At 38.1% G+C, this 20,052-nt stretch overlaps 1 protein-coding gene across 1 annotated transcript in view; it reads left to right on the forward strand.

The window, feature by feature from the left end:
- dnah2 (dynein, axonemal, heavy chain 2) overlaps positions 1-20,052 on the forward strand; it is a 163,408-nt gene that overhangs the window by 142,683 nt on the left and 673 nt on the right. Inside the window, exons 68-87 of the mRNA XM_016454789.1 lie at positions 82-230; positions 531-597; positions 1,597-1,747; positions 2,067-2,215; positions 2,289-2,422; positions 2,575-2,719; positions 2,928-3,127; positions 4,163-4,289; positions 4,441-4,627; positions 5,286-5,434; positions 5,992-6,175; positions 8,696-8,886; positions 8,992-9,183; positions 10,407-10,591; positions 11,856-12,090; positions 12,196-12,347; positions 12,425-12,539; positions 15,969-16,145; positions 18,091-18,165; positions 19,732-19,893. Coding sequence (XP_016310275.1) covers positions 82-230; positions 531-597; positions 1,597-1,747; positions 2,067-2,215; positions 2,289-2,422; positions 2,575-2,719; positions 2,928-3,127; positions 4,163-4,289; positions 4,441-4,627; positions 5,286-5,434; positions 5,992-6,175; positions 8,696-8,886; positions 8,992-9,183; positions 10,407-10,591; positions 11,856-12,090; positions 12,196-12,347; positions 12,425-12,539; positions 15,969-16,145; positions 18,091-18,165; positions 19,732-19,893 — 3,126 coding nt within the window. The remainder of the gene's footprint in view (positions 1-81; positions 231-530; positions 598-1,596; positions 1,748-2,066; positions 2,216-2,288; positions 2,423-2,574; positions 2,720-2,927; positions 3,128-4,162; positions 4,290-4,440; positions 4,628-5,285; positions 5,435-5,991; positions 6,176-8,695; positions 8,887-8,991; positions 9,184-10,406; positions 10,592-11,855; positions 12,091-12,195; positions 12,348-12,424; positions 12,540-15,968; positions 16,146-18,090; positions 18,166-19,731; positions 19,894-20,052) is intronic.

Raw genomic sequence — 20,052 nt, forward strand, 5'->3', positions numbered from 1 at the left:
TGACAGCTCTAACACTTCATTTCTCTTTCCTCTCGTTCAAATGTCCTTGCCCGAATCCTCCGCTACCCTTTTCATCTCTAGGTGAGAGAACTGGGGGTGCCGTGTTCTCCGGGGTTCAGCTTTGCCATGTTCCTGTCTAAACCCACGGCAGTGCGCGAGTGGAATATCCAAGGCCTTCCGTCTGATGCCTTCTCCACTGAGAACGGAGTCATCGTCACCCGTGGCAACCGGTCAGGCCCAGAGAGCCAATCCCTTAACGCTAATTAGAATAATGATGATATCTCATGAATAATGAGCAGTAATGAATAGTGATTGGAGAATAATTAGCTAAAGATAATAGTAAGCTCGGTTTTTTTGGATTGTTCATTTATAGCTAATGCTAATTTCCTCCCTCACACATACACACACACACCAAACAGATTAATGGCATTTTGAGATTATGGATTATTAGGAAATAGCCGATTTATGGATAATGTGACATGCATTTATAGTAAGAGCTAATGTTTCTCTCTCCCTGTCCTTCGTCACAGATGGCCACTAATGGTGGACCCTCAAGGACAAGCGCTAAAGTGGATTAAGAACATGGAGTCCAAACGGGTGAATATTTCACACACACACACCACACACATACACATATCCCATATATATAAGTTCATAGAATCCTTTTACTGAACTCAGACTACATTATTTTGCTGGAAATGTCTTGGCAACAAATACAGACATCAGAGCAGGGCAGAAACAATGGAAACTGAGACTGCCGTGATTATTAGACAGTGTTAGATCTAATTCTCCATGGAGAAAAACATAACCCACATTCAGTGCCAACATTACCTGCTCAGAGTCACGATGCCTCATCACATGACTCACCGTCTAACCCACAGACGAGCCATTTTCAGAGCCCTTAATTAGAATACAAGAACTCCAAACTCAATTCTCCTGTGAGTTGGAAACTGCGTCCCCTGTGAGGCCGCATCTCCTCACCTGCTCTCCTTCAGCAGAATACACCTTCCATTTATCACTCCCTCTGAACACAGATGCACATTAATACACTCGCTCTCTGTGTCTCTGTGCTGGGGTGGGTTTTGTTTGCTGAACGATAGATAGATAGATAGATAGATAGATAGATAGATAGATAGATAGACAAACAGAAGGATGGATGGATAGGCTGTCATGTATGTTCAGGAGACATAGGAGGACGCACACTTTCGATTCATCTCTCAGGATAATTTGCTGTTCAGCTTCAGCCTCTGTTCTTCTTCTCTTTCTGTCTGTGACCTTTTCCTCCTCTTCGCAGGTCTTTTCTCATCTGTAGTGGTGAGTGTCTGGAGCGGCGAGTGCCATTCACACGCTACAGTTAAACGTTGACATTTACGAGCAATAACAAAATGAAAGAGCCGAAGCCTCTTTTCTGCCTCCTCCAGCTCTTCTCCATCTCTTTCAAGTCCCATTTTCTTTCTTCGATGTCCATTTATCACTTTTGAATCATATTTATCCTCTCTGCTACCTTTACTTTTTTCTTCTTAGTTGATGTCATTATATCGTCCTCTGTGTACCCTTCATGTTCTCTTCTAGTCTCATGTTGTCTCTCTCTCTCAGGGGTTGAAGGTAATAGACCTGCAGATGCCAGATTTTTTGCGGATCCTGGAGAATGCGGTGCAGTTTGGTTCCCCAGTTCTTTTGCAGAACGTCCAAGAGGAACTAGATCCTTCACTAGCTCCCATTCTCAACAAGTCCCTCACAAAAGTTGGTCAGTCCCCTCTATACACACACAAACACGCACACGACTCACCATTGACTGATAACATTGCTTAATCAGGATGACAGAATATGCAGGATGTAATGGGTTCAGGTTGTGTATATATGAATATGTGTCTGTTGAAAGCATTTTTTTATGTTATAGCAGTGTAATTTACTGGTATAATGCTATTTAGGGCCAGAGAAACTGTCACCGGGGCAAGTAAAATTTGGCACAGTGATAAAAAATTTGGCCTGGCAAGGTTGTAGGTTCGAATTCCACAAGGAATGATCTGTGGAAATATTGCATATCTCTTGTGTGTGTTCTGCAGGTGGGCGTTTCTTGTTAAAACTGGGAGATAAAGAAGTGGAATACAGTCCTGAATTCCGTTTCTACATGACCACCAAACTGTCCAATCCACATTACACTCCTGAAATCTCTTCCAAAACCACTATTGTCAACTTTGCTGTTAAAGAACAGGTCAGTGTGTGTTAATGAACTTGTTCCCATGACAGAGGTCTTTGAGGATGAAACATAACTCTGTGTGCATCAGGGTCTGGAGGCCCAGCTGCTGGGGATCGTGGTGAGGAAGGAGCGTCCTGAGCTGGAGGAACAGAAGGACTCTCTGGTGATCAACATCGCCTCTGGCAAGAGGAAACTGCAGGAGCTGGAGGACGAGATCCTGCGGTGGGCGGCACACACGCTCGCACATGTCACAGCTCTGCATTAGCACCTTCATACAAGTGCCACTAACACATCAGTAATTCTAATCAACAGTGTATTTATACTAGCAAGTTTCACATTTTGCACTCATCCATTTTGTTTGTGTGTGTGTGCAGGTTGCTGAATGAGGCGTCCGGCTCCCTGCTGGATGACGTTCAGCTGGTGAACACCCTGCAGACCTCCAAAGTCACGGCCACGGAGGTCGCAGAACAACTGGAGATCAGCGAACTGACCGAGAGCCAAATCGATACCGCCAGAGAGGTGAGAGAGAGAGGGGGGGATGAGGGGGAGGTCAAGGAGAGAGAGATGGTGTGAGGGAGGGTGCTGAAAGGGTTGCCTGATTGGATTAAAGATTGCACCTCTGAATAAGGCAGAGAGATAAAAAGACTGCTGAGATGAGGATGTTGATAGAAGGAGAGGCAGATAAAGCTATAGACACCACTCTGTGTGTGTGTTTGTGTGTGTTCAGGCCTACCGCCCCTGCGCCCAGAGGGCGTCCATCCTGTTCTTTGTACTGAATGATCTGGGCTATATAGATCCCATGTATCAGTTCTCTCTGGACGCCTACATCAACCTGTTCACCCTGAGTATAGAGAGCAGCCCCCGCAGCCACAAACTGGAGGAGAGGATAAACAACCTCAACAGACATCACACTTATGCCGTCTACAGGTCTGAAACACAAACTCACATACACATGCATATATTTACAGAGGTGTTCCTTTGTTACTGTGCAGTTTTTGGAGTTTTTTCACTGTACTTGCACTCTTATGCCCCAGAGGTTGATTTTTATTAAAACCTACAGATGCCTGTAGCATGTACTTTTTCTAATTTCAAAATGCCTTTTAAGAATAAGTTTTGTGTCTTAAAGCATGAAAATCTATTTTAAAGATTATTACATTTTTATTCAAACTATTTTAATTGTAACAAAAAATAAAATATAAAAGCTATTTTAATATTTCTGTGTAAATTATATATACTGTATACACTACCAATTCAAAAGTTTGGGATCAGTACGATTTCGATTTCTTTTTATGTTTTTGAAAGAAGCCTCTTATGATCACCAAGGCTGCATTTATTTGATAAAAAAATGCAATAAAAACAATAATATTGTGAAATATTATTATAATTTAAGTAACTGTTTAGAAATAAAAATATTTTAATATGTCATTTATTCCAGTGATGGTAAAGCAGCTATAACTCCAGTCTTCAGTGTCACACGATCCTTAAGAAATCATTCACATTTCTTATTACCACAACTGAAAACAGTTGTGCTTAAAATACTTTGTGGAAACCGTAGTAATTTTTTTTTTTTCAGGATTCTTTTTGAACTAGAATGTTTAAAGAACCACATTTATTTTGAAATGTCACAGTCACTTTTGATTAGTTCAGTGGGTCTTTGCTAAATAGAAGTATTAATTTCTTTAAAAAAATTTAAAAAAAACTCCAAACTTTTGAACAGTTGTGCATGTACATAGCATTTATGTAGCATTACACTGTTTTTATTTTTATATGTCTTCATATGTAAATGTAAATAACTGTATTTACCCATGGGAAATTTTTCATAAATGATGCACACACATATACAGCCACATATATAATCATCATGTAGTGCTTGCTCGTTGTCATCTCACATTTTTTTATGTTTTTTTAAATCATATTAAGCTGACTTTCAGAGTGATGTCAGAGAGTTTGATCTGTTTGCAGATACACCTGTCGAGGACTGTTTGAGTGTCACAAGCTCCTGTTCAGTTTCCACATGTGCGCCAAGATCCTGGAGGCGTCCAGAAAGCTCAGCATTGATGAATACAGCTTCTTTCTCCGGGGGGGACTGGTGAGAGCTGCAGGGGGGAGTGTGTTTGTGTGTGTGTTCTGGTTCTGAAAGTGGATTTTTGGAAAAGATTGTTTTGACTTGTTTAAAAATAAAAAAAAGTCCTCATGTTACATAAAGTAATCTGTGTGGTGTGTGTGTATGTGTGTGTTAGGTTCTGGATAAGGAGAAACAGATGGATAACCCCTGCTCTATCTGGCTGTCTGACTCTAACTGGGACAACATAACTGAACTGGATAAGCTGACTAATTTCCATGGACTCATGGCCTCGTTTGAGCAGTACCCTCGAGACTGGCACCTCTGGTACACCAATCCAGAACCAGAGAAAGCACCGCTTCCTGGTAATGTGTGTGTGTGTGTGTGTGTGTGTGTCTGTGTGTGGGCGTCAAGTTTTGCGTACATTGTGGGAACCTAATTTTAGGATATAAGGTTTGGTTTGGGTTAGGAATCTTACAATCAGAATGATTCTGGCTCCTTAATGGTTCTTAATGGGAATCAGAGCCAATGTCAGAGTTGTATGGATTTAAAATGGTGTTCTGTCCACACTGGCAGAAGAATGCATCTGCCATTAACCTGAAGAAAATATCATTCAGTTCTGGTACTTAAAAAAAGATTCATGGTTCAGAGATCCTAGTTAGGGAATGAAAATATCATTAGAGCAATATGAAAACAATACAAGTCAATGAAAAGTCCCCTTTTAAAGTTAGTGAAGTGAAACACATTATCACCTTGTTTCTTAATTTCCCTCTTCATTTCTCTTCCCAAAAAATATTGTGTTATATAACTTGTGTTTGTTTGTTTGGTGGTTTTTATTGTATTTGTTATACTTATATTTTTTTTATAGTTTTTGCCATGAAAATAGCCTTTGATGCTGACATGGCATTAAATAAATATATATACTATACTATACTACATTTCTCTTCCCTCTCTCCCTTCCTGACCTGAATGCCACAATCTGCCTCTTTGTTTTGTTTTTCCTCTCTTTCGCTCTCTGCACAGGAGAATGGCAAAAAAACTGCAATGAGCTGCAGAGGATGTTGATTGTACGATCTCTCCGACAGGATCGCGTCTCTCTCTGCGTCATGACTTTCGTCATCAATAACCTGGGCTCTCAGTTCGTAGAGCCGCCCATTCTCGATATGAAGGCTGTGAGTGTCGCCCACACACACATACACACCCACACACACAAAGATGTCTTCTCACCTTAAAGCTTAGTATGAAAATGAATCAATGAGCAAATAAATTAACTTTTTTTGTTCTTTATATCATACTGGCTCTTGGGTGAGATTTGTGTTACATTAAGGTGAAATGTACTCAGATTGTTAATGACACCGTTCTATAAGAAGCTGACATTTTCAGCTTTTGAACTCAGAAAATTGAATGTGAGACTGCTTTTTAACTCTAACCTCTCTGGACCTCTGGAGCATAATAACCAACACAACTTACCAACACCAGGGCTTTTTTTTTGCCAGCCTGCATCTCCCTCTAGACAGAGAGTGAGAGACTGCATGAAATAAATCAGATATGCTTCAGAGTTACCTAAATGCAACTGATTTTTTTCCCCCCTTTTTCATTTTTCTCTCAGTTTTTTAGTATGCATTTTGACTTTTGCATTTACTTAGAAAATAGAAACCATCTGAATCAAAAAATCATCTGCATTTGCACCAAAACCCATTTACTCTATATGTGTGTGTGTGTGCCTCAGGTTTTAGCGGACAGCACCACGAGGACTCCTCTGATCTTTGTGCTGTCCCCTGGTGTGGACCCAACAGCAGCCCTGGTTCAGCTGGCAGAGACGTCAGGCATGGGTCAGCGCTTCTTTGCCCTCTCACTGGGTCAGGGCCAGGCACCCATCGCAACGCGGCTGATCAAAGAGGGAGTCGCAAATGGTGAGGTGATCTCTCTGCCTGTGTTTTTGCCACTATTTATCTCCCTGTTTATAGCTTCCTCTGATAACTCTTAATGGTTTGCCCTCAAAATTAAGTTAGATGAGTAGATTGGGAGTTTGGGATTAGTAAAATTGATTGATTGATTTAATTATTTATTTTTGTTTTTAAAAGAAATTATTTTATTTAGCTATTTGTTTGCATTAAATTGATCATCAGTGAGAGTAAGGCATTTACAATGTTTTTTTTTTTTTTACTTTATTCATCAAAGAATCTTGAAAAAAATGTATCACAGTTTCCACAAAAAAAAAAAAAAAAAGGGCAGCACAACTGTTTTCAACATTGATATAAATAGAGAAGCACCAAATCAGCATATTAGAATGGTTTCTGAAGGATCACATTACACTGAATACTGGAGTAATGGCAGTGGTGTAAAGTGTTTGAGTAAATCTAATTACTTAAGTACTTAAAGGCACAATATGTAAGATTTTTTCATTAAAATATCCAAAAACCACTAGAACAGTTTTATATATTTTGCTGACTTGTGTACTTACATTATCCCAAATGTTTCGAAGAATGTTTAAATCCAGAGAAATAAGCAATTTTAACTAGTGACACGGACCGTGTCCATAGTGTCATTGTGTCATTGTGTCGCCTGCCAATGACGTCATAACCCTTCGATTTCCGGTTTTGTTTTGTAGAGAACATGGAAACACCAAAGACGCTTTAATATGATATGCATTTTTTTAGACAGGTGACGACCGCACAGAGTAGCATTATAACAGAACGTTCAAATGTATCTAGTATGATAAAAAAGCGCTGCTTAATTCCGCTGCTTTCCGGAAGGAGCGGAAGCGGTCGACTGTGGCATAATAAAAGCTCCGCTGCTTTCGAGTCGTGTGTCACGCTCGTTCAGCGGCCTCGTTTCGCTTCGACGGCTTTCTGCCTCACCCTGCTTCATTCTACTATGTTAATAAATCTTTAATACATTAGCTCATCCATGAACATGATTTCTGCCCGAGTCCCATCGGATTGCTTCGGCTCCCATGATTCCACACTCAGTCACGGCGTCATCTAACTACGCCTTTGTTTCTTTGTTTGTTTTGAATACGCGCCCTCCAGTGGCAAAAAATTACATATTGTGCCTTTAATCAAAGACATTAGCAAATTTTACTCTCTACTTGACTACATTTTTGAATAAGTATATGTACTCTTTACTTTACTACGTTTCTGATGAGTAATACTGTTGCACATTACATTTTGCATGGCACCTAACTTTTTCTGCAGCAGTATATTTCTGCTACAAAATAAGTGATATCGCCATCTAGGGCACTGAAGGTCTTGTGGGTCTTAGTCACCCAAAACTTGTCAACAAGGCTGCTTTCCGTGAATGCAAGTGCATTAGCAGCTAGTTGCTGAATTGCAGGTGTTTCATATATGAGATGGGGACATAGAAGAGATTTTTTTGAAGGATATTGGTTTACTTCTGAGTGCTTGAGCTTAAATGAGACTTGAGTGTTTGTAGACGTTTAAGAGGATGATGTGTCGACCTTGATTTATTGCAGTATTATGGTGTTCAGTTTCATTTTGGTTTTAGAAAATAAACGTGATTGCTCTCCTCACAAATGAACTTCCTTGTTTTTCCACTGTTGAGGACTAGTGCATCTCAGAGCCTACATTCAGTATGAGTAAAATACTCATCACTTATTACTGTATTTTTGATAAAATAAATGCATTCTTCATGAGCATAAGAGATTTCTTTCAAAAACCAAAAAAAATCTGACCAACCCCAAACTTTTTAATGGTAGTATACTGTATACATTCCACTTTTTGCACCAAAAGCAGTTTATTTGACTTTTACAGGAGTTTTTTTCACACTTTCTGTGACCCTGAGAATTAAACCATTTGTTGCTTACATTTATATTTATGCATTTGGCAGATGCTTTTATCCAAAGCGACTTACATTGCATTCAACTTATAGATGTTATTAGTTCTTGCATTCGCTGGGAACCCATGTCCTTGGCATTGCTAGCGCCATGCCCTGCTATGTGAGTTTGGGAATGTTGCTACGGTAGCTTTAGTAGCTTTAGCTGTAGCCTCTGTAGTCTCTAGTCTCTAAATGACATCTAGGACTGACTAGCCTCTTCACACATGCAATGAACAACAGTGCTTCACAAGGTTGCTGAATAATGAATAGATATTGTGTGGTGGTCATATGTAAATGTGCTCATGGTTGTGATGTCACAAAATACTAGGGGTGATCCATATTTAGTGACTATCAGAGTGAATGAATAGCATAGAGACTTTGGAATGTTGTCTTTAGCCAATAAGCAACGACCTAGCAGCTTCATAGCAACATGTTAAAACATGTTTTAAAAGCAGCTTAGCAATTTCATTAAAAATAAAAATAATAATAATAATAATAATAATATTGGCAAACACAACTCGCATTTTCTTCAGAAAATTTGAAATCTAATGTACTTTTACTAAATCTACTAATCAATCTCTCATTCTCTTTGGCAGGTCATTGGGTGTTCTTGGCTAATTGTCACCTGTCTCTCTCTTGGATGTGTGAGCTGGATAAACTAGTAGATGAGTTACAAATCCAAGAATGTCATCCAGATTTCCGACTGTGGCTAAGCTCCTCCCCTCACCCAGAATTCCCCATTGCCATCCTGCAGACGGGCATCAAAATCACTACTGAGCCTCCTAGGGTACACATATACACACTTTGCACAGTATCGTGAGATCTATTTAAAATGGTGTGTGCTGTAATTAAAGTGGTCTTGGTGTGTGTGTGTGTGATCGTGTCTCTGTAGGGGGTGAAGTGGAATATGAAGCGTCTCTATCAGCGGGTGTCTGAGTCTCAGTTCTCGCGCTGCTCGCGGCCGCTGCTGTACCACAAGCTGCTCTTCACTCTCTGCTTCTTCCACAGCATCATCCTGGAGAGAAGGAAGTTCCTACAGCTCGGCTGGAACATTGTCTACAGCTTCAACGACTCTGACTTTGAGGTAGAGAAAGAGAGACAAGGATGTGAATTTTCAATGGTTATGTGGATTTCTGTGTTTTCCAAAGTATGACCAATGTGAATTGCTTAAATTTAAGTAAAAAAAAATCAATTTCATGTACATTTAAAGTACATTTATTTCATGCATTTATTAGTGCATTTATTTCATAGCTTCCACACAAACTCCACAGGGGTCGCTTATATCTTGCATTTGAAATTGCAACATGCTATACCCTTTTCCCAAATTATAGTAATTATTTTCACTTGTTATGATTATTAATATTAAATATGCTTTTGTTTTTATTTTACAATACAATAGTAATAAAAAAGCATGAAATCCTGCACACACAAAAAAAAAAAATCTTCAAAAGTCTTTATTCAGGCCATAAAAATACAAAAATGCAAAAAGTGCAAAAAAAATTGCACAGTGCAAAGACAAAACTTTTTCAATATCATACCATCATCAGTGTCTACTTGTAGATTAGACCCCTGGTCTCATTTAAAGATCTTTCCCATACTACTACTAAATCAATCAATCAAGAAAAAATAACATGTTGTATACTTCAATCATATAATAAATATATACATATAAAAATAAATATAAATAAACATGTACCCAAAATATATTTAATGTATAGGGAAAGCTATTAAATGTACACATTCAAAATATAAACAATAATCCTCAAAATCACTAAATTTCACACATTTTTTAAGAAAAATAATAGTACAATTATTTTTTTATAATTTAATAGTAAATGTAAAAATTCTTCTTCTACTTCTTCTTGTATAGTCACATTGATTTAGGAGAAAAACTGGTTTTCCTTCTTTTTGTCTGTAGCCAATCACATATCTGAGACAGCTGTTAAGGCCTTATTTTATTTGGTCCACTACTCATTTTTGTAGGCTGCAAACTTATTAGGACTTTGGCAGCTTGTCAAAGTTATTATAGTTGAAAGCATGCATCTTATCCTCGCACATACCCTCAATGAAACTGTGTTCACCTTTGCATCCTGGTGATGCTGTAGCCTAAATTTCGCATAATATTTTAAGCTCAAGATAAGCTGCATATTTAATAGGTATTGCCTATGGCAATGAAATTGTTATTGAAAAAACATGTTTTAAAAATATACCATAAATAAATCTGTGAACTCATATGCATCTCTGACAACTGTATGGGTTTGTGAAGACTGACTGTTTGGTAATTATTCCTCTCTCTTTGTTTTTCAGGTGAGTGAGAATCTTCTGAGTCTTTATTTGGATGAGTATGAGGAAATCCCCTGGGACGCTCTCAAGTTTCTCATCGCTGGGATCAACTATGGAGGACATGTGACTGACGACTGGGACCGACGTTTACTTACCACCTACATCAACCTATATTTCTGTCCTGCTGTTATTGATACGCCCTTCTTTAAGTGAGTTCACACACACAAACATTTTTATGAAGTTAAATGGGAACATCCATGTTTTAAAAAATGTAATTAAATCAAACCCTAACCTTACATCTTATAGAAAACTTTTTCCATTTTTATATTAAAAACATGAGTAATTTAATTTATTAATATCCCTAAAGTAAAGTTTTGGCAGATTTGCCTCACTTCTGGAGACAAATTTGTCCCCAAACTACAGTCTAGTAAACCCAACCACATGCACAGAATCTCTAATGCACTCTCTGTTCGGTCTAAACACTGTACGGAGTCTTTAGTGTTTGTATGATCGTCACTCTTAGTCCCAGTTTTTGAACATTATGAAGAGATAGAGCGAACACTCTATCTCTTAGAGTGACACTCTCACGAACAGATCTTCTCATTACTCGCTCACACACAAACTTTGCATTGAGTATATGTCAAGCCATCACACACACACACACCCTTTGATCCCTGACACCCCTCTTTACCCTGCTGTGAGGATTCCCGTGTGTCCTCTTGAAGCCGGTAAGTCTGCCGCCACAGTTCTGATCTAACGAAGACCAACAGCTCCCCCATGGGGCCGAAAGATGAATCTCATAGCGTCTGAGTTAAATGTGTTCCATTTCCTCCGAGTCCCCTGGTCTTTCAGAACCCAGCAATACTGCATACATGGATGGAACATCTGTTACTATAGCAACCACATCCTATAATTACCCTCAATCAGTGCCTCCATGGTGACTTGAGTGCACAGCAGAGGCGGCTCTAAAGTTTTAGGCAGTAATAAAAATGAAATACAGTAGCATGGATCACTGGACTTGGAGGGGGAAGTAGGAATTGGCAGTAATTACAGTATCTGTGAAGTTTTACTGACAAACAGTTTAGCTACTATCAGTTATTTGATATGACCTGTAGATGAAAACTAAAGAAAGTGTTATTTTGAGAATGTGTATGAAATTGCCCTACAGCTTTACATTTTTATGAGCCAATACAAGGATTGTTCACGCCAAGTCTGGCGCAGAAGTATAGCGTTTTTTTGCTGATTTTTCTTTTGGCACCTACAATATTCACAACAAATCCAATGCAACCAAATAACACAGTAATATACTGTATATTACTGTGCATATTTTTTTTCTTTTTAATAATCTACAATCTTTATTTAGCTTTTTTCAATTTCAGTTTTAGTCATTTTAGTGATTCAACTTAAACTTATTTTATTTCAGTTTTAATTAGGTTTTATAAGCCTTTAAAAGCTGTTTGTTTGCATGTATAGGGTCTCCTCGTTGGTACATTACTATGTTCCTCGTGATGGGCCTCAGTCCTCATATTTGGAATTCATTGGTCAGTTGCCAGCACTGGAGCACCCAGAACTATTTGGACAACACCCCAATGCTGACATCGCCAGCCAGATCACAGAGGCTCGAACCCTCTTCCACACACTACTGTCTCTGCAGCCACAAGTCACCAGCACCGACGCCACCAGCACTGGAGCCAGCAGGGAAGATAAGGTGTGTATAAAAAATAGATTGAATTTACTGTTCTGATGGCATTTTTAAAGATCTTTCAGCATATGTGACACTTAGAATTGAATGTGTATAACTCTGTGTGTTTAGGTGTTGGAACTTTCTGCTGATGTTCTGCAAAAGATTCCTGCTGAGATTGACTATGAGGGTACTAGAAAGTTGCTAAAGGATGACCTTTCACCTCTAAATGTAGTACTGCTGCAGGAGATCCAAAGATACAACGCACTGCTGCACACCATCAGGTCTGTGTGTGAGAGCGTAACAGTCATATGTGATTATGAATATTAACATGCTAACCGTGCTATATTTGTGTGTGTAGATTGTCTCTCTTAGAGCTAGAGAAGGGCATTAAAGGTCTGGTTGTGATGTCCAGCAGTCTAGAGGAGATATTTCACAATATCCATGATGCTCGTGTACCTCCTCTCTGGGAAAAGGTAAGAGAGAACATCTATAAACTACCATTCAAAAGTTTTGAGTCTCTTATGCTCACCAAGGCTGCATTTATTTGATCAAACATACAAAAAAATGATTATGCTATGAAATACTGCAATTTGAAATAAGTGCTTAAGTGTGTATTTGTTCATATTTTAAAATGTAGTTTATTACTTGATGACAAAGCTGTATTTCAGCAGCCTTTCCGTGTCACATGATCCTTCACAAATCATGCTAATATGTTCATTTGGTGCTCAAGAAACATTTGTAAAAACTGTGGTACTTTCTTTTATGATTCCTTGAAGAATAAGAAGTTTAATTTAATGCATTATTTATTAATAAAAATATTAATTTCTTACCAAGCCCAAACTTTTGAATGGAAGTGTACATACTGTATATCTGGGATTGCCTTCTCTGCACAGAATACATGCAATAATTACAATTTGGCCAAAACAAGTTCTCTTAGAGCTCCCTCTGCTCCCTCTGAAATGCTATCTAGGTAAGTATCTCACTAGGTTTTGGAAGAGTGCTTATAACTTTGTGAATCACAAACACCAGGTCATGTTGTAGTTGTAATACAGCCCTGCGTGAGTGTGTGAAAGTGGGCTGTGAGGTCAGAGGTGTGTGTTCAGCGGAGAGCAACAGGAGTGTATGAATGAATGGTTGAGAGGATTGCTCTGTGAAGGATGAGGTGAACAGAGCAAGATTTAGAGGATTAAACACTCGTCTTGGGTTTAAACACTCTTAGTGTTTATTATAGACTGAGAGCTGCCCGAATCATGTCAAGAATGCACAGGCCTTTCTAATGCCCTTGTGTGTGTGTTTAGGTCAACAAGAGTAGATGTTAGACCTTGTATTGCTCTGATGTAGATTTGTGTGTGTGGGGGGGGGGGGCTTCTTGGTTCATGTCTAAGGATAACTGGACTCAAATAAACTGAATAAAACCATGTTTACTTGAAGATCTTTGGTAAGCGTATGGCCTATATACTAATCCAAATACCAATCCATCCATCCCTCTATTCTGCCTCGTTTTCCATCTTTCTGTGCCTCTTTAACAAAATAAGTGGAGAGCATCCATTAAGACTTTCTCTCCAGCTGGGACTGTCCTTTTGCCATCTGCGGTGCCTCATTACTGTCTTTCTCTTTTTCTCTTTCTTCTCTTTCCACCCATCAGCCTATCTTTAACACTGAATGCACAGTTCCTCTGTCTCTGTCCAGTGTTTTATTTTGGCAGTGACTCGTTGTATCTTTGCAGAGATATATGACTTTCATTTGCCGCTGACTCTCTCTGCTGTTCTTCACTCATCATTTCTTTTTTCTCCCATCTTCCTTTCTTTCATGCTCTTTATAACTGCTGGTTTGTGAGTGGTGGAGGTGTCAGGCCTCATACGTTACATTGACATAACCCGTTGTGACCTCAAAGGCTATTAAAAGATAACACTCACACCATTTATTGAATCTGGTGTTCTTTTTTCACTGACTGGCCATTTTTGAGTAAAAATAAATAAATTATAGCCTAATTGTGACTTTGTTTCCTGCAATTTTGTCTCTCATAATGGTGGCTTTATATCTCAGAATAATGATTTTATATTTCACAATTGAGATTTTATGTCTCACAATGTGTCTTTATGTCAGTTAGCCCCAGGCTTCCATACCTGTGATGCACCGAAGAAAACAGAAGCAATGGTGGAAAATTTCTTTAATGTTATTCATGTTAGCTTATTGATTAAAAAAAGTAGACATTACAAGCATTACTGACAGAACTAAATTAGAGTTTTAAAAACACTTTTGTTCAAGTGCCCCTGCTTATTTTCATAATTATCAAAAGTATAATTTTCCTTACTAAAAACAAATTAGGAGAGCATAAAGTCCATTACTTTGATGAACAATTTAAGTCCATAGGTGCCAGTAAGTGTAATTTTTGTGCTATTTGCATACTTTTAGTAATTATTACAATTTTGAATAAGCTTTTATTTTTGTATTTTCCATTTTAATTTTAATTTTAGTTTAGGCTTATTCATTTTATTTTCTTTGGATATTTTTATTACTTTTTTAATATTTCCATTTAGCTTTAATTTGTGTATTCTAGTTTTAATTTTAGTAATTTTACTACTCCCATTTAAACTCATATTATTTCAGTTAACTTTCAGTTAATCTTGTGTATGTTCAAAAGTTCAGAAATTTAATCACCTGTGCTGAAAGCACAAGGTTATGTTAATAAAAGCTAATTAATTTATGTGCAATTCATTAATGTATGTGCCCTTAACGCTAGCTGATCTCTGCAGGCCAGTTAATTGGTTTTGTCATTTCTAATAACATGCTATGTGATTGATTTTTCCTCCCAATTTTTTTCATTGTCAATCATTGTTCAGTGGTGCTGAAATGTTACTGTTTGACCAGATTTGTCTTTAAACTGCCTAGTTAAGAAAATCAACAATGGACATCATACACTTGTTCCCATGATTGTGATTAATTTGTCAGAGCGAGGGTTTGGTTGATTATTTAGGGCACCCCATTTTCATGCACAGCTTCAGTTTGTTGCGTGGGTGGTGGGAAAGTTTGGGAACTACTGCTCTGGAGTACTAGATCAGATTAAAACGTCAGCATATACTCCATCAAAACCTTTTATCCTCATTTATATCACTCCATGTTGTCCCAGTTTCAAAGGGTAAAAGCGACAGCATTTATTCTGCCTAGAAATATCTCAAAACGTTCTCATTTTCATGCCAGCGAGAACCTAAATGCATAAAGGTTTTTTATGGCGCAGCGTGAAATGAAACTAATCATGAGTATTTTCCTGTGCTGTGTGGCAGTCGCAGCGTTTGAAATGCTAATTCCTTTGGCACAAGCCACACTCACGTTTGATTTTTCTTTTTCTTTTTTTTTATCAAATCCAAATATCTTTGTTCTTTGAACACCAAAAATAACATTGAAGGGTGAATAATTACTTCAGTCTCAAGAATTCCAGAAAACATTGCACCATACTGTTCTGCACCGTCAGATTTATGTTCGTTTAATTGCTCAATTCGATCTGGTTATGTAAGATTTGTTTAAAACTCTTTTGAGTCCAGATGTAATATTATACCCTGCAGTTCAATCAAGATATTCTTCATGACAGACAGTAATGCATCTCATCCAAACCCACAGAAACTCTTCCTTTTTATCCTCTCAATGGCCTTGAGCGGCAGTTCTCATAAACCAGCTGAACTCGGAGTTACACAATACTCAATGAAAGGCCTTACTGTAAGCGGAGATAGATGTCACTAAGCTATTTTGTGCCGTTTGAAGTTGATGTTATGCCCTTGACCAGATTTCATTAATCTAGTGTCAAGTTCCTGCTGAGAGCAAGTACTGTTGCAGAACAGTAAGATCATTTTAATTATACCACTAAAAAAGACACGCATCAGTAATGAGATGCTCTCCATCCTTAGGCGTACCCATCTCTGAAGCCCTTGGCGTCTTGGACAAGGGACCTGTGCCAGCGCGTGGAGCAGTTTGCTCGCTGGGCGGAAACTGCTCGCCCTCCTGTCCTCTTCTGGCTGTCTGGATTTACCTTCCCTACAGGCTTCCTCACCGCTGTACTACAGAGCTCTGCACGCCAGAACAACGTGAGACAAAGCCAGCAACACATCATGAGACTCATACATATTCACACATACTTAAAGTCTTAGCACACTCTCAGGACATCAAACACATGTGGTGAAGACTCTTTAGTGTCCTCTTATACTTAACTCAGTCAGTCACACACACTAGAGAGCTCAGTCAAAGATACACTACTGTTCAAAAGTTTGGTGTCAATACAAAGACAATACATTGATCAAAAGACACAGTAAAGACTTTTACATTGTTACAACATATTCCTATTTCAAATAAATAAAAAATACTGAAAGAAATGTGTCATGGTTTCCACAAAAAATATTAAGCAGCTTAACTGTTTTCAACAGCAAATCAGCATATTAGAATGATTTCTGAAGCATCATGTGACACTGAAGACTGGAGTAAATTCTGCTAAAAATTCAGTTTTGTCATCACAAAAATAATTACAATTTTCTAGTTATATTCAAATAGAAAACAGTAATTGTAATAGTAGTTCAAAATATTACAGTTTTACTGTATTTTTGATCAAACAAATGCAGCCTTGGTGAGCATAAGCGATTTATTTTAAAAACGTTAACAATATCTTACTGACCCCAAACTTTTGAATGGTAGTATAACTATAGGTAACTATACCTAAAGTAATTATGTAACTATCTGAACTAGATTCAGAATCCATGTAATCAAAGTCAGTAGGGTCCAAAAAACACTCAACCCCACTGACTTTCACTGTATGGTCAAAAGAACAATGCATTATTTTGAAAAAATCTTCTTTTGTACATTAAAGAAGATACTTATTTTTTGGGCGAACTATCCCTGTGAACAAAAACGACAGAATCATGGCAGAAACAAATTCCTATTGATTGTAATAAGTTGTAACTGTGAATGTTAACTGTACAATTGATTTCTATGCATTGTGTGTGCTATTAATAATGAATATCAATAAATCTTGCCCCAAACTACAATTCATTCAGCCAGTTTATGAGGCAACATGCTTGTGTGTCTAAGCAATACTTCCCATCATTCTCTGTAGAAGAACAAGAATGATAAAATACACAGATAAAGCATCAATTACACACCTAATGTCAGTCATCTGCACTACATTTTGGTGCACCAGTCTCTAAAACATCTTCCTGGGGATTTAAAGAGAGAGAAAGAAGTATGAAATTGCTCTGTGTTCATTTTATTCTGAACAAAATCAATTCAGTGCACATCACTTCATAATTACAATTTCCAAACTCACAAGTGGAAACTTCCCAAGTGCAGCATTATATTTCTCATATGGACTTCAATCACAGCAAACCGATGGTCTATAATTCATTTGAGTAACATGCACGGTAACACATTTTTACCGCATTACATTTACTGACACTTTGCATTCACATTCACTTACTCTCACATTCTGCTGGGGACGCAGCACAATACTGCTCCATTACCTTTCTAATGCCCCAGTGATGATGTTTATTCTTGGGTCCTTTTGGGATCTGCAAACAGGAGCTCTCACACACTCCCCCAAAATCACACTCTGCTCAGCTGCTCAATAGCTTCAGGAGCACAGCAGCAAAATGAGCTGCATCTGATGATCAAGAGACACCTGCGACGCTTCAGGGCAGCCAATTCTGCAGCAAATGGACTGAAAAACAAATGTCCTAATGTGTAATGTCCCCACACACCGACAGGTGGCTAGTAAGAACTGAGGATACACTTAAAGTGGCTATATCTTGGCAGTACTGTAACTCTGTGTGTGTGTGTGTGTGTGTGTGTGTGTGTGTGTGTGTGTGTGTGTGTGTGTGTGTGTGTGTGTGTGTGTGTGTGTGTGTGTGTGTGTGTGTGTGTGTGTGTGTGTGTGTGTGTGTGTGTGTGTGTGTGTGTGTGTGTGTGTGTGTGTGTGTGTGTGTGTGTGTGAGATTGTTTTCTGCTGGCAGTGATTCTGATATCAGTGTTGTGTTTGCTGTGCAGGTGTCTGTAGACACTCTATCCTGGGAGTTCATTGTCAGCACTATGGATGACAAGAATCTGCATTCCCCTCCCAAGGTGAGTAACTGCTGCCATCAGCTGTCCATTAGGAGCTGATGCACCTGACATTTGCATCTCTCTCATTGCGTCTCACTTGCTCTCTCTCTCTCTCTCTCTCTCTCTCTCTCTCTCTCTCTCTCTCTCTCTCTCTGTCTCACTACTCATGTGGCATGTCTCCAAAGCAGAAAAACAGCCCATGCCAGGGTTCTATGCTAACATTTTAAATTGTTTGCTAGTTTTTAGTTGCACAGTTCAATATTTTGTTGACTATTGTTAGTAGTTCATAAACATTCAAATATATTCTATTCAAAAGTTTGGGGTTGGGGTTTTTGAAAATTATCTTATGCTCCCCAAGGCAATATAACAATACAATATTGTGAACTATTATTGAAATGTTAAATAACGGTTTTCTATTGTGAAATATTATTAAAATTTAAAATACATTTTATATTTATTTATTTATTTATTTATTTATATGTAACTTATTCATGTCATGGCAAAGCTGAATTTTCAGAATCAATTACTCTAGTCTTTAGTATCATGCCACATGTTTAATATTTCTGTAAAAAAAAAACGTGATACATTTTTCAGGATTAACTGATAAATAGAAAGTTGAAAACAACAGCATTTACTTGAATTATACATTTTTATAACATTATAAATGTCTTTACTGTCACTTTTGTTCAATTATGCATTCTTGCTGAATAAAAGTATTAATTTCTTTAAAAAGTCTTGATGAACACAAACTTTTGAATGGTAGTGTATATCAAACTAAAATTTAATTCATAACTATTTAAATGTCTAAAACTAATAATGAAACTTTATATAGTGTTCCATAATGCTAATAATTGAAGTTATGAAGTGTTAACAATATATCTCTATGAGATGCACAGAGTGTCTATATGCTGTTAATTAAGGTCAAGACTAATTATCTGGTGAACAAATTAATCTTTCTACTATGAAAGCATGGATCATCAATATTTATTAATTTACTTGACTGTATACTCCCAGACCCAATTAATATTTAAGCACTGCATATATCTTTATTTTCATATCAGAACTTAGAGGATACATTTTTTGTGATCAGAAACATTTAAAAAGAGAATAACCAAATCTGACAGAGCACAGGGGTTTAGAGAGATTTTATTTACTGTTATAACACAGCATCTTAATAACACAAGAAAAAAAAACAGCAAGATGTGATGGAACAGGCAAGATATCCATGTATGTCTGAATTGACTGACAATTTAAAAAAATGTAGATGGATTGTAAGAACAAATTTTGTGTGAACACCCCCTGAAACTCTGCTGACTTAGATGGAAACTATCAAAAAACAGCAATTACTGTGTGTAACTTAATTTCCATGCATGCTTAGATAGGGAGTTTGCGTACTTATGATATTTGCTATGAGTTTGTACATTTCGATTGGTCATCACTGGTCCTCATGCCAGTGCGGCCAAATAGTACTTAACATTTCCACACATTTATTTGCCAATTAAATTCTTGCACTGGAGGCCGCTGCGTGCCCTCTCTCGGTGTCTTTGTTTTGCACTCGACCTCTTGTTTTCCCCCTCTCTCCTCCAGGATGGAGTGTTCATCCAGGGACTGTATCTGGAGGGGGCGGGCTGGGATAAGAAAGCTTCCTGTCTGGTAGAGGCAGAGCCCATGCAGCTAGTCTGCCCCATGCCCTCCATTCACTTCAAACCTGTGGAGAGCCGCAAGAGGGTCGCCAAGAGTGAGTACACAGTCTTACATACATCCCTGTATTACAGAATCTTCTCTCTTGAATTCAGCTGTCAACTTTATGTCAGTACATTCAGTAATTGTTGATGTTCTGGTGTGTGTGTGTGTGTGTGTGTGTGTGTGTGTGTGTGTGTGTGTGTGTGTGTGTGTGGGCATATATGC

The sequence above is a fragment of the Sinocyclocheilus anshuiensis genome, unplaced genomic scaffold (assembly GCF_001515605.1).
Source record: "Sinocyclocheilus anshuiensis isolate Anshui unplaced genomic scaffold, SAMN03320099.WGS_v1.1 scaffold99, whole genome shotgun sequence".
Lineage (NCBI taxonomy): Eukaryota > Metazoa > Chordata > Actinopteri > Cypriniformes > Cyprinidae > Sinocyclocheilus > Sinocyclocheilus anshuiensis.